This window comes from Mus caroli, chromosome 5 (genome assembly GCF_900094665.2).
Source record: "Mus caroli chromosome 5, CAROLI_EIJ_v1.1, whole genome shotgun sequence".
In the NCBI taxonomy this organism is placed as follows: Eukaryota; Metazoa; Chordata; class Mammalia; order Rodentia; family Muridae; genus Mus; species Mus caroli.
In genome coordinates, this window is record NC_034574.1 from 122,978,527 (window position 1) to 122,993,506 (window position 14,980).

At 47.8% G+C, this 14,980-nt stretch overlaps 1 protein-coding gene across 1 annotated transcript; it reads left to right on the forward strand.

Moving 5' to 3' along the window:
• Nucleotides 1-3,870: 3,870 nt before the first annotated feature.
• Kctd7 (potassium channel tetramerization domain containing 7) lies at nucleotides 3,871-14,980 on the forward strand. Its single transcript, XM_021162671.2, has 4 exons — nucleotides 3,871-4,335; nucleotides 7,133-7,302; nucleotides 11,536-11,714; nucleotides 12,100-14,980. The coding sequence occupies exons 1-4, from the start codon at nucleotides 4,192-4,194 to the stop codon at nucleotides 12,474-12,476; spliced, it is 870 nt and encodes a 289-aa protein (XP_021018330.1). The 5' UTR covers nucleotides 3,871-4,191; the 3' UTR covers nucleotides 12,477-14,980.

Consider the following 14,980-nt stretch of genomic DNA (forward strand, 5'->3'; position numbering starts at 1 on the left):
GAAGTAGAAGAAAGCTCCAGCACAGAAAACTGATTACAGGGAACTGGAGAGATGGCTCAGTGGTTAAGAGCATGGGCTTCTCTTCCAGAGGTCCTGAGTTCGACTCCCAGAATCCAAATGATAACTCACAACCGTCTGTGATGAAATCTGGTTCCGTCTTCTGGTGTGCATGAAAACAGAGTACTCACATACATACATACATGCATACATGCATACATAATACATACATACATGCATACATACATGCATGCATACATACATACATCTAAAAACAACAAAACCCAATCTATATGTCTTGTGTCTCTCCCCCTGGCATTTTGGGACTCCCTAATTTCTTTTCTTTCTTCCTTCTTCCTCCCCTACCTTTTTGTTGTTTTGTTTTGTTTTGTTTTTAAGACAAGCTTTCTCTGTGTGTAGCTCTGGCTGTCCTGGAACTCCCTCTGTGGACCAGGCTGGCCTCTCTGCCTCCGCCTCCGCCTCCGCCTCCGCCTCTGCCTCTGCCTCTGGTTGGATGGCATGCCCCACCAAGCCCTGCCCACTTTCATTTTTAAGACAGGGTCTCACATAGCTCAGGCTGGCCTCAATACCGCTCTGTAGCTGAGGATAACCTTCACCTGATCCTCTTGTTTCTACCTCTCGAGGGCTGAGGTTATCAGTTTTGTTTTCATTTTTGCTTTTTTATTTTAAGATGTATTTATTTGATGTATGTGAGTATACTGTCACACAGGTTGGTGGCAAGTGTCTTTACCTCATGAGCCACCTCACTGGTCCGAGTTTTACTTTTATTATTCCCACAATCACCAGTTACTACCTTACTGTTAACTACATGGGACCCAGGCTTAGTGCAGGAAACTCTGCCAACTAAACTACAACTTCAACTCTTTTAGGGTCTCACAGTGTCTCCCAAGGCCTCAAGCTCTTCCCACTGCAGCCTCCCAATCTCCCCAAGGGATTGCAGGAAAGTGTCTCCTTCCTGGAATTTTCATTAGCTTGTCAGAATCTTCTCCATGCTCCTTAACTACACAGTTTTCTCACATGGATTCCTAGGGATGAAGAGTCACTCTAGCAGAGTGGATAAATGAAAAACAAACAAACAAGCAAACAAACACCAAACAAACAAAACCCTGGTCCCACAAATCAACCCTGTGCCTGCTCAGTCTTCTTGTTATGTATGATAATAAAATTCTTTGTTACCTAAACCAAATTTGGTTGCAAATTTCTGTGGCAATGGAGACACTCTAACAGGGCAGTAGTGATACACACCTTGAATACCAACACTAGGGAGGAAGAGGCGGAGGTAGAGATGGGGACGAAGGCCAAGGCAAGGTGGAAACTGAGTTCAAGACTAGCCTGGTCCACAGAGTGAGTTCCAGGACAGGCAGGGCTACAGAGAAAAACCACAAAAACAAAACAACCCCCCTCCCAAAAAACGAAAGTCTGGGCTGGAGAGATGACTCAGTGGTTAAGAGCACTTGCTGATCTTCCAGAGAACCTGAATTCTGATTCAAGCACCCACATTGGCCAACTTAGAGCCTCCTGTATTTAGCTCCAACTCCAGGGGATCTGAGGCCCTCTTCTGGCCTCGCAAAGGACATCTGGGTGCCCTCACACACAAAACCCAGACTCACATCTCTGCCCTCATTTCATCTCCTTCTTCTTTGTGTCAAAGTCCTGGTTGATTCCACATAGGTGAATCACTTGAGTATCTGCCTTAGCCTATCCCAGTTCCCTTCACCGCTGAAGGCAACAGAATGAATAACTGAGCCATCTTACTGCCTACTCTTGACAGTGTTCTGTTTCAGGGGCTCAGAAAGGCGTTGAGTCGCTGTTCAAAATCTGAAAGTCATCTTGGATTCTAGGACCAGCAGAGGCTCACAGAATAGACACCCACCCACAACTCCATAGGAACAATTATCTGTGATACTGAGGCCGCACCTGGAGTAGGAATTATCCTAATCAGCTTGCCACATCCTGAAAGGATTTCATTGGACCAACTTACAGAATCAAAACCGAGACAACCCACGTCTTGACTAGTGCATAGCCTCTGCCTCAATCCGTCATCTACTTAAACCTAACGTTCATCTGATAATTGCCATGACCATTTCCTCTTCGCAGTGTGGGCCCTGTGGATTAAGTCTCGGATTTTCTCTTTTAAGTGGTTTATTGGGACAGGCAACAAAGGCCTATTGGAGCTGCGGACAGATGCGGGGCTTCTTCTGAAGGAACCTCCCCCAACAGCGGCCACACAGTCGATGCGTGACTGAGACGTGCTGCCTCAAATGGGTCATCTGACAGGCTGGGAAGAGCCTTCTGGGAGTGCCTGTTTCTGTCTGTGTCCTGGGGCAGAGGTGATGATGTCATCACGGCGAGGTCATCTAGAGTTGCAGGTATGCCTTCTTTTTCTCTGTCCAGTTGAAAGAATGACCAAGCAGGAAAGGCTAGGACTCGGCAGTCAGCCAAGCTTTATTGAAGTCACACACAGCAAAACACACAGACTCCCCGCCAGGGGAGAAGATATTCAGAAATCCAGTTCAAAAGGAGGGCTTGAGCCTTTTGGTTGGTATACTCTCCATCCACTTATTTCTGAATGGCTAATTTAAACAAATAGGAGGCATCTGATAAACCCACAGCTTTGCGCGTACGCATGTGTGGGCAGGTCAGATTGAGAAGGGGATCCCTGCTTGGGAGTAGGGTTTTCTCTTTTCTCATCTGTGGTTATTTAATTTTTTTTCATTTTTAGCATTTGATTTTAGCAGTCTCATGTAACCTAATTTGGACTCACAATGTTATGAAGCTGAGGCTGGCCTTGACTTCCAAGTACTGATATTGCAGCGTGAGTCACCATACTCAGTTCCGTTATTATTTATTATTATTATTTATTATACTAGAGACAAGAGTTGAATTCTCAGAAATCCTTCTAACCTTCCAAGTCGCTGCAATTAAAGGTATTTGCAACCAAGGTTTTCCTTCCTGTGTGAGTCCATGGAAAAAGCGCTAGCACAGCAGCCATGTCCTTGCCAGCCAAGGTGTAGCAGTGCTCAATTTCTATTACACAGCAGGTGCCCTCAGCCCTCCGTAGCACATCCTCAAGGACAGCCTGCCTAGGCCTTTTTTCACTGGCCCGCTGCTATGGAGACAAACCAGCCAGTCCTGGGCCCTTTCCCAGGACACATGGACCGAGATGATAAAGTGGAGTGGCCTGGAGCTTCGCGCCTGCTAGTGAGAAAGTCAATGAAAGCAGGACCAAGGTGCTACCCCTATGAGCGGGCTTCCTGCCAATCAGGGGCGGAGGCCAGCGAGGACACAGCCAATAAGCAGGAGCAATTGGGTGGTCTATCCTTGCAGGGACCGCGCCGGGGGACCAGCGCTGTCGTTGAACGTAGTAAGTGCAGAACGCGTGCCCTTTAGGTGGCCTATAAGAATGGGACTGGTCGGCAAATCGTTGTCAGTTGTCACTCTAGTTTGAGACCTCGATGGTTGGATCAGACCTTTAACTGTCATAGCGGAGCTAATCGGACACTGCCAATAGTAGGAGGCGACCGGGCCAGAGATGCTACCTGCGCTGTGGTTGCTCTGCGCAAAGAGAGCCGCTTCCAAGGGAGGTAGCGCTCCCGTTAGTTAGATAGCCAATCAGAATGGAACAAACCCAGCCAGACGTGTTTACCCTATAATTGGACAATGATCTTGCCAATCATAGCAGGAGTTCATGAAACCTCGGCCAATAGCAAGAAGCGCCTGGTTCCGATTTGCAGCGCAGGGTCCACGCGGTGATTGCTGATCGAGGTCGTCAGTGGGCGATCACCTCCCCTCTGCCAAACCCCGGAGCAGACAGGCGTCGCTCGCGCTTGTCAGCCAAGAGCCAATCAGAATTGGGTAGGCCTGTGGCCACTACGGCTTAAGGCCGAATTGTTTGTTCTGTGATTGGGCGAACCTCCTGACAATCAGGGCGGAGCCAGCGAAGAGTCGGCCAATGGCTGGAGGCAGCCAGGTCAGACCAGCGACTAACTGTAGGCGCGGTTGTCGTTAGACTGTTGGAGGGCAGCACAGGACATCCTAACTGCTTGCAGGTCCTCGGCGTCTAGCGCCCGCCGGCGGCCCATCTCGTCATGTCAGGCACTGCTTGGCTTTAGTTCTTCAGGCCTCCGCCCACCCGCCTACCCGAAGCCGCGCCCACCGCCCAGAGCCAGAGGGATGGTGGTAGTCACCGGGCGGGAGCCAGACAGCCGTCACTCGGACGGTGCCATGTCCAGCTCCGAAGCCGAAGACGACTTCCTGGAGCCGGCCACTCCTACGGCCACGCAAGCGGGGCACGGGCTGCCCCTGCTGCCCCAGGAGGTACCTGGATCGAGCGATGGGGGAAGGGAGGGCTGATGGGAAGCGAGGGAGAGACTGGTGCTTGCAGAGCTGACCTTGGGCGGTGAGCCTCCCAAGGAGCTATCCACCCCATATGCTACTCCTACACTAGGTGTATCCTCCCTGCCCAGAGTCACCTGCACTCCAAGTCCCTTCTTCCCATACTCGGTAGCTACCAGATGTCAGTTCCATTCCTGTATTTCATGTCACCTTTATCAACTAGAAGAGGACTCAACACATAGCATGTTCCATACAATCCAAAGGAGGACCTGGGTTGTCCAGGTGTATCCTCCAGCTGCACGGGGAGTGGCATTAGAAACTACGTGCAGTTAACCCATCTGGTGCCTTGGTATGATTTAAGGAAAGGACACACCTGAGTGGACCAATTCTCATCCAGGTGCCGTTATGCAGCAAACAATCTCCATTACCACATGGGGTAATTTTATTTGCTAGATGGACAAGAGTGAACGGTACAGGATTTGGGGCCAAGAAAGCAGCGTGAGCAAGGACATACAGGAGATAAATTCGGGAAATAGGAGGGTAATGGTGAGTTGAACTCAGAGCAGAGATGGTGGGAGGGAATAGGGGCTTCATTTATCAGTTGCTGTACTGTGCAGTGCGGTGGCTTCGTTAGTAGCCCTTCGCGTGTGTGACACTTTGCACCTGAACTGACCCTCGAGATGGATAGGAAGATGGATACAGATGTGGAGACTCGACAGTCCGAGGGGGCTGGCTTGAGTGAGGCTCTCTGGCAGCTGACAGTATTGTATTAGGGTTAGAATCCCCGAATTGCCAGCATCGTGGGAAACTTGTGAAAATAAGCAAAATTCTAGACATAACTCTGCAGTCAGGGAAAAAGGCCAACACGGCGGTGACACTTTTTTTTGTGCACTGTCATTGGGCAGAAGTTGTGGTTTGAGTGACAGGACACACAATCCCACAGACTGTAGGCCAGCTGTCCAGCCCGGACCTCCTGTGAGTCACACCCCACCCTGTGAGTTCTAGGACTCTTTTCCCTGACTTTTTTTGTTTTGTATATGGAGCAAAGAAGTGCATTAGTGGGTGCTGTCTTTTAGAGGGAACTCCAGATGTGCAAAGCATTAGACCTAAGTGACATCTTAGTCTTAGTATATACCTACAGTGGGCTTAGCATTTCTGCAGAAATGTGGAAGGCATTTTGCACCGTGAGAGTAAGAGTTGAATTTTTGGGCTTGGTGGTACCTCCAATTCCAAAGGCAGAGACAGCAGACAACTGTCTGTGAGTTCCAGGCCAGCTTGGTCTATGTAGTGAGTTCCAGGAGAGCCCGAGCTACACAGAGAAACTCTGTCTCAAAATAATAATAATAATAATAATAATAATAAATAATAATAGAGTTGAGCTCATACTTAGAATTGTAAATCTTGTGCATTTAATTCACTGATATTTTGTGAATTTTAGTCTCTACTGTAAGGCAAGTCTCAGGTAAGTTTTATCTCATCCATTTTTGTCTTTATTTTTTTTAATGAGGCAGGGTCTCTCTAGGTTGCCCACGTTGGCCTGGAGCTCACTCTATACTATGGAGTTCACTAGTCTAGAACTCAGAGAGTCTCCTGATTCTGCCTCTCAATGGCTGGGATCAAAAGAGTGCACCACCATGCACAGTGAAATCTTTTTTCCCCCCTAAACAAAGGATGTGTGGAAATTTGGGAAAAGGACTATTTAGATAACTATAAAGGCTTTAGACTTTCACCACAGCCAGAGAGATGTAACATTTGGGGGGGGGGGGGGGGAATCTAGGATAAAATTTACCCTGAGATAAAGTTTTAGTTCATCTGGAGTCAGCTGGTTGGAACTGGGACTTGAGGTTCTCCAGGCTAATAACCTTTACTGTTATTTTCCCGTCCTCTCTTAGTCCTTGTGACCAAAACCTTGGGTGACGTGGAGACTAATCAATCGATATAGATTGAATGGGAGAGAATGGGGTGAGGTAGAGAGCGATGGTTGGTGCTGAGTGTGAAGCTCTGCGGTAGAGCTCCAGCATGGCACCTGCCAGGCTCTGGATAAGAGGAAGACAGTGAGGAGCGGGTACCGCAATGCAATCACAAAGAGCTTTTGGTCTCTGTTCACAACAGGCAAGCACACATGCTCTCCCTGCCTTTGGGATGCTTGGCACCTAGGAAAATTGGTTGGCAGGAGAAAATGGTTGCCATTGTATGGATCTAGGTGCTGTCATTGAGGAGAGTGTAGTGAAGGAATAAGGGGGGAACATGTACGGGATTCTTTCTTGGACGCGAGATGGAGGGAAGAGCCGTAGTGGTCAGGGAATAGAGATGGAATGGACCCATGTTGCCAACTGTGTGGTGCCTTGGTGTAATTTAGGGTTGGACACACACCTGGGTGGACAGACAAAAGTGTGTCATCCAGGTGTTTTCACAGTGAACAACCTACACCACCACGTGTGGCAGTTTCGTTTGCTAGCTGGGCGGGAGGAGAGCATTAAGAACATCTGTGGCCAAAAAGCCAGCATGAGTAAGGACTTAAAGGTGAGATGTTCAAAAAGGAGTAAAAGACAATGAAAGCTGGTAGAGATTGGAGGGTTGGGGTGAAGAGACACCTCATTTAAGGGCTGTCAGGTCGAATGAGTAGGACTTGGTGATGAATGCTCAAGGAAAGTGGGGTGCAGGTGTCCCCTAGTTTGGGATGACTGATTGTGATCTGTCAGATCTAGGCAGACTGACTTGGAGGAGCCCAGATCTTGTTGCCTGTGCCAGTCTGAAAGCTGTGCTGGTTCCTTTCCAGTTTCCCGAGGTCGTCCCCCTGAACATTGGAGGGGCTCATTTTACCACGCGCTTGTCTACTCTGCGGCGCTATGAAGACACCATGCTGGCTGCCATGTTCAGCGGGCGGCATTACATCCCTACAGACTCCGAGGGCCGGTACTTCATCGATCGAGATGGCACACACTTTGGGTATGTCTGTCTCTTCCTCTACGATCAGCTCCGTAGTCATAGCCAGCAAGTAGCCTGGGATTGGGTCTTGGGCATTCCACAGTACCAGAGGAGATAGCCTAATGGTGGAGTTTAATAAATATTCTTATTGAATTGTTATTAAGATGCTTAAGTTGTTTTACCCCAGGTAAAAACAGCAAGAGAAATTGTTTGAGTTCTTTGGTTTGGTTTGTTTTTTTTGAGCTAGGGTTTCTGTGTAGACTGTCCTGGAACTTACTTTGTAGCCCAGGCTGATCTCAAACTCAGACATCCACCTGCCTGCTGAGTGATGGGACTAAAGGTGTGTGCCACCTCAGCCCAGCAAGAGAAAGTCTAATCCTGGCAGGGTTTGATAAAACTCTTCCCATCCAGTGCAGTTTGAGAGTTGGAGAATCATTATCTGTATGGAGAGGAACACACTTGGAGTCAGGAGAATGTTGGAAAACCGTCCTGGAGAAAAACTTTACACTGAGATACTTGGATTCAATAATACCATGCAGGTTGGGCGTGGTGGCGCTCTAGGTGGAAACGGGGGGGGGGGATTGCAAGTATTTCTAGGCTAGCTTGCGCTACGTAGCCAGCAAGACTCTGTGTCAACACTCCCAACAAACACCAAAAGCTACTGCAGCCCGGAGGGGCTGGGGTGCATGGTGACGGTTCTGAGGCTCACAGTGACTTTCAGCAGACACCGTGAAGGATGGGCTGATGCCCGATCGCTGCTCCTGCATTTTGCTAAGAAAACCTTTAAAAACAAACGTAGCAAGGGCTGTGGTGGTTCGAGTCTTTAATCCCAGCCCTTCAGAGGCAGAGGCAGGTGGATCTCTGAGTTTGAGGCCGGCCTCAGTCTACAGAGCAAGTTCAGGACAACCAGGGCTACATACAAAGAAATTGTCTTGAAAAAATAAATAAGCAAACAAACAAAACAAAAATCAAACTTGTATGTTAGTGGGATTTTGACAGCAATAATAACAACGCACACACACACAAACCCACAGTCCGATATGTACATATCCTAAAGAAATAGATGTGATTATTACAGCTTCCCATGAAAATGCTTCTGGCAAACTTATTTAAAAAATTATGCCTTAATTTCATCACGGGTTTTTTTGTTGTTGTTATGATTTTTTTTAAGTTTGGAATCTTTTTTTTTTAAGATTTTATTCATTTATTATATGTAAGTACACTGTAGCTGTCTTCAGACACTCCAGAAGACAGAGTCAGATCTCGTTACAGATGGTTGTGAGCCACCATGTGGTTGCTGGGATTTGAACTCTGGACCTTTGGAAGAGCAGTCGGGTGCTCTTACCCACTGAGCCATCACACCAGCCCACGATTTATTTTTTATTTATATGTGCATATCACTTGTGTGCGTGAGACCAGAATGGGATGCTGAATCCCCTAAAGCTGGAATCACAAGCAGTTGTGAGCTCTTGATGTGGATGCTGGGAACTGAACTGTGACCTCGGGAAGTCCAGCAAGTTCTCTTAACCACTGAACCATCCCTCTAGCCCTCAGTTTCCTTGTTGATATGAGAAATAAGTGTGGCTGTCTAGTGGGCGTATCAGTGATGGTTAAGGAAAGAGCTTGTGTGTGACCCCGGGGAGGTCAGATCTTCAAAGCACATGGCTAGAATCCTCTGCTCCTTCAGTCTCTCCTTGGAGATGACTAGAGGATCGATCTAGCTTTTGACCTTGAACCAGTGACCAGAGAGGCAGAGACTTCAATCGATGTATATGTCTTTGTGTTGACCTCCAAGTAAGAGTGCCCACAAGGGTCATTTTTATCCTTACAAAGGCGCCTCTAGTGATATAATTTGTTTTGCAGAGTCTGATTTTCCCCAGTGGGCTATCAGCTGCCTCTGATGGTGAGAAAACAGAGTGTCACATCACTCTGTGGAACTATAAAAAGATTTTTTTGTTTGCAGGCCATTTGGGGAGGGAAGTGCTGGCCCCAGCTGGCATCTCCCATAGCGCTCTTAGCTGGGCCTTGCCCGGGCTTTTGCTTGTCAGAGCTCATAAGGGTTTATTGAACATCTCAGAGGACTGACTTTAAAGGGGTGGGCGTGGGCTGGAAAGGTGGCTGCGAGGCTCCGTGTATTTACTGCTCTTGCAGATTGCAGAAGACCTGAGCTCAGGTCAATTGGCTCTCAGCCACCTGTAACTTCAGCTCCGGGAAAGCCAAAACTTCTGGCCTCCACTGAGTGCCTGTATTCTTGAGCACACACACACACACATACCCAAACATAATGAAAAATGATTTAAAAATCCTTAAAGGGGTTGTAGGGAGGGAGAACAGGATCCCATCCGAATTGAGGCTTAGATGCCACTGTCTGTTGGTCTGGAGATGTAGTAGTGTTTAGGCTCAGACTGCTGGACTGCAATAGTCTGTGGCTTATCAGCAGTAGTTAGAGTTTTTCAAAAATGTAAAAAATAGGTTCAGGGAATTTGGAAGGTACACACATTTCTCTGCTGTTGTAGCTCATGCAAACTTGTCTACCATCCTGGGGGCTGCTTGGGTCTGGGGGGAGGAATAATGGGGGTCTTCATTGTGCAGCTGGCATTGTTTGCTTCAGTGAAGTGAGGACCGTGGTCATTGTCAGCTCAGAGTGAGTTATGTCTGGACCTGAGCCTGTGTCAACTGTGGCTTCTCCAACAGAGGTTTTCCATAACCTTATAGACCCCACTTGGGCTACATTTATAGACTGGAGCTAAGAGAAAAACCTGCCTTATAATGTCATTAAGAGGATCAAATGGGTGGTATATGGTTAGTGGCTAGATTAATGCTTAGTGTTAGCTGCTGTTGCTTTATGGTTTAGATGAATTATTGATGTAACAGAGAGATCTAGGTGTTTCCTCCCTCTCTTCCCATAACCACTGACAATAGGCCTGATTGTTACCCCCGGCACTAAAGGGTTTGAAGAGGATTAGAAAGACTGTACTTTCCATGTGTGGCTTTACTTAGCTGAGACGCCAGCTAATATTAGCTCTTGCAATTTGGTATTTTGTCTTCCCAGACAGCTATAGAATGATGGTAACATTGTGATGGTAACAATGTGGAATGGGTAGAATGTGTTTGTTACTATTGGAAGTGTGAGGTTATAGCTATCCCATTATCTGTGTACTTATGACTGAACATTTCTAACTTGTACTTGGGAAAATGGTGCTGAGTCCATGAAAGGATCCTCTTCCTCCTCCTCCTCCTCTTCCTCCTCCTCCTCCTCTTCCTCCTCCTCCTCCTCTTCTTCCTCCTCTTCCATCTTCCAGAGCCTTCCTCCTTCTCTCTCTCTTTTTTTTTTTTTTTTTGTGACTGGGTCACTCTATAGCCCTGGCTGTCCTGGAATTTGCTTTGTAGACCAAACTGGCCTCAAATTTACAGAGATCTGTAAAGTATACACATAGCCTGACGTGGTGGTGCGTGCTGGCAATCTTACCACTTGAGAGACTGTGGTAAGAGGAACAGGGGGTTCAAGGTCGGGCTTGTCTATCTAGCAAGTTTGAAACCAGCCTGGGCTACATGACACTTTGTCTGAGAAAAGCCACTGTATATGTGTTTTAAATCAATGGCGTTGTAGCCTTCCATTACACACGTGAGTACCTTATAAGTATCATAATGGTAATGACGTAGGAAGGCAACAGGTAGTAATTTCTGAGGGCTCACTCTGTGCTAGATGTCATCTTAGTACTTTTCATATATTAGCTCATTCAATTTCCCTCCTGATTGAATTTACTTTTTTTTTTTTTTTTCCGAGACAGGTTTTCTCTGTATAGCTCTGGCTGTCCTGGAACTCACTTTGTAGACCAGGCTGGCCTCGAACTCAGAAATGCACCTGCCTCTGCCTCCCAAGTGCTGGGATTAAATGCCACCATGCCCGGCTTGAATTTACATTTTTGTTGTTGTTTGTTTTGTTTTGATTGAGACAGAAGCTCACTATGTAGACCAGGCTGGCCTTGAACTCACAGCCCCACCTGCCTCTGCCTCCTGAGTTTGCCACCATACCCAGCTTAATTTTCTTTTAACCATATGAAGTAATTTTTAAAAAAAAATCTTTCACTTTATACTTGAGAACACTGATAGACACAAAGGTCCAGTTCACTTGGCCAAAGTTTTAGTTAGGGATGTGGCCCACATTCTGTGTTCTAACCTCTTTAATAACCCTCCCATCCCATCCCACCGCTTGGTCCTTAGCTGCTTCTCACCTTTTTCTTCTCTGCATAGAGATGTGCTGAACTTCCTGCGTTCGGGGGACCTGCCCCCCCGGGAGCATGTGCGAGCTGTGCACAAGGAGGCCCAGTACTATGCCATTGGGCCCCTCCTGGAGCAGCTAGAGAACATGCAGCCACTGAAGGGCGAGAAGGTGCGCCAGGCCTTCCTGGGACTCATGCCCTATTACAAAGGTGAGGGGCCAGCTGCCTTCCATGGGGGGGGAGGGGTTATGAGGTATCATTTAGCTCCTAGGCCTTTCCCAGAAGTAGGTGAAACAGCGTTCATCCAGATTAGGAGAAAATGTTCCCTCTTTCAGTGACAATGGGACTTTTCAAGTTAAGAAAGCTATCTCCCATATACTCCCACCTTCATCCTGTGGGGGCTTCCTTGCTTTGGCAAACTGTGGTCCTTATTGAAGTGTGTCCTTCTTGAGTCCATGGAGTCCCTTGTGAAATCTGCCTCCTCCTCCTCCTCCCTCTGCATCCTGTCACTGGATGTGTGTCCCTGTGTCTGTCTGTCTCACTCCTCTCCTGTTCCACCTCTGTCCATTAACGGCTGCTTTGTTAAACTCTGTAGACCACCTGGAGCGGATCGTGGAGATTGCCCGGCTTCGCGCAGTACAGCGGAAGGCCCGCTTTGCCAAGCTCAAAGTCTGTGTCTTCAAGGAAGAGATGCCCATCACCCCCTACGAGTGTCCGCTCCTCAACTCCCTTCGCTTTGAGCGGAGTGAGAGTGATGGACAGCTCTTTGAGCACCACTGTGAAGTGGACGTGTCTTTTGGGCCCTGGGAGGCCGTGGCTGATGTGTACGACCTCTTGCACTGCCTGGTCACTGACCTCTCAGCCCAGGGCCTCACGGTGGACCACCAGTGTATCGGGGTGTGTGACAAGCACCTTGTCAACCATTACTACTGCAAACGCCCCATCTATGAGTTCAAAATCACGTGGTGGTGAGTTGTCCTCAGAAGCAAGAGTCCCACGAAGGAGGATGTCCGTCCTCTTGGGTGGCTCTGGGAGTCTGATCCCCATAGGGGCTGCTGACTGTCCCAGAAGCCGCTGAGGTGAGAGGACAGAGCGCAGAGGCACAGATGCAGAGAGAGAGGCCCAGGCGCTTGCTACAGTCTCCCTGGTTCGTGGATCTTGGGGACTTGGTCTGCTCTCACCTGGTCTTCTCTTCAAGGCCTGGCAGTCTTCACTGGAAGCCACAAGATCTAGCAAGGATGTCACTGGGAGTCCAGAGAGCTTTTGATACCTTCTTGACGCCCTGCAGGAAAGTTCCTGCCTGTCCCTGACGCAGATAGCATCACTGCCTCACGTTGTTTGAACCTTCCCAAGTGTGTCGGGTGGGATAAAGAGTGAGCTAGGGGTTTTGCCCAAACATCTGCCCTGTATCCCTGGCCAAAGAAGAAAGCCTGCATCTCTTCCCAGTGTGCTCCTTAGTCTTCCAGTGACTTGCAGTATCTTGTCTTATGATGTAGAAAGATATATCCCATGTTCCCAGAACACACCTGTCACCTTCTCTTGGAGATTAACCATAGCTGCCAAAGCCGTGTACCATGTTGGGCCTTAGAAAAACCACAATGTTTACAGCCCTGCTCCGGGGCTTTGGCTTCTCCCTTCTTTGCAGGGTTACCCTTTCACAGGGATGGAATGTTAAGTTCTAAAGGTTCTTTCTGAAGATTCCCCAAGGCAGGCAGACAAGGAGCCTGGACCCTCTTGATATGTAGGATCCCTCTCAGATGTCAAGAACACAGGGCCTTGCTGTGGAGTCTTATGTGGGAGCCAGTGTGGTAAACCTCTCTGGAAGGGGTGCTCTCTTTCATTGATAGTTTTTATTCAGGGTGGTGGGGACTTGCTCTGCAGTCAGGGACAGGGTACAACCTGTACCCCCTAAAGAGAGAGCTGTTTAGCGTTCCTCTGAGAGCATTGCATGTCCAGGCTGCACTTTGGCTTCTAAGTAGTCATGGGTGTCCTTGAATGATAATTTTTTTAATGAAACTCTTTTTTTTTTTTTTTAAATGTAAGGAATTGTTAAGGACAGCATTGCCAAGCTCAGTCCTGTAGGATCAGAGTGGAACAGTCTGAGGGATAAAAGGCCTGGGGCTTCTGACTCTGAGCTAAATTCCTCTGTGCAGCTGGAGGGCAGTGACTCTCCTGGGCTCTTGTGGAAACACACAATTTTGAACGTGGGTCTCACTCTGAGTGTAACAGAGAGGCTGAGGTCCATGGCAGGGATGAGGGGCAGTCATCATCCAGGACAGCTGCTCTCTCTGTTCTCCTCAGCAAACAGTCACATCATCTGAGGTGCTGATGTCCTTGCTCGAAGCTTCGTCCAGCACTGTGGCTCTGGCCTTGTTTCAGCAAAGATGTTCCTTATTTCAACCGATTTTTTTTTTTTAATTTTTATTTTTCGGACAGGGTCTTATGTAGCCCAGGCTGGCCTCATATTAGCCGTAGTGCTATGGACGACCTTATACTCTTGACCTTCCTGCTCTACCTCCGAAGCTCTGGGGGACACAGGCATGTCCCGCCTCACCTAGCTCTTATGTTCATTGTCTGGAGAGCTAGTGAAGTACACCGTTCAGGATGATGCCCACGTGGGTAGAAAGCAGACAGTTAAGCCCGGGGCAGTTAGCCTGGGGCTCTCTACTTCCTGCTCTAGAATATTGCAATGCTTGGAAAATTAGAGCTCACAAATATAAGACAGAAAATGTATCCGCTCAAAAACCGGGCCCAGACTGCTTGCTGAAGGTTGAAAGATGCTAGGTAAAGATGCCGTCTTTGTGACTTGCTGGAGATACTGTTTTTCTGTTCCCTTTTTTATTCTCAGGATGATATAGTTTGTACCATTGTGGCAAGAGAAAGCTCTAGGCTGCTGGAGCAGGCAGGGGTGGGATACAAGATAGCCAGCTCAGCAATCCACCCCCCTCTTTTTTTTTTTTTATAGATAGTTGACTTGATATTTATGGTATTAGGGATCAAACCATGTACTGAATCTTCTTGTGTGGTTTTTTTTTTAAATAACAAAACCCTTTGCATTTTTAAGCCAGCGACTTGTCCGCCGTCTTGCAGCACGGAAACTTTTCTTTGTACTACAAAATATGTTTGTTATAATTCTAATTCTCCCTTGACTAGTAAAATAGAACTATGAAATAAAGCAATATATATTGGGATCTGGGATGTGGTTCCATGGTAGAATATCAACCTAGTGTGCCCAAGGCGCTGGGTTCCCTCTTCAGCACCACCAAAAACCAAGTATGTCCAAGTGTATCTTTGCTACTTGGACTCTCTCCTCACTAGCCTTCTCTTCCCTCTTGGAACTTCTCTTAAATGGAATAAAAGAATTCATAGCCTGTTTTGGCTCTCTCACGAGAAGCCAAGGCCACGTCTGAAATGCGCTGTTGCATGTGGTGGCTGGGGGTGACTTCTGAATAAAAGGGTCATATCTGTGGGAAGTA

Coding starts and splice junctions, on each gene's coding strand:
- Kctd7 (XM_021162671.2), top strand. CDS start 4,192: ATGGTGGTAGTCACCGGGCGGGAGCCAGACAGCCGTCACTCGGACGGT. Junction 4,336..7,132: donor TGCCCCTGCTGCCCCAGGAG/GTACCTGGATCG, acceptor GTTCCTTTCCAG/TTTCCCGAGGTCGTCCCCCT. Junction 11,715..12,099: donor ACTCATGCCCTATTACAAAG/GTGAGGGGCCAG, acceptor TAAACTCTGTAG/ACCACCTGGAGCGGATCGTG.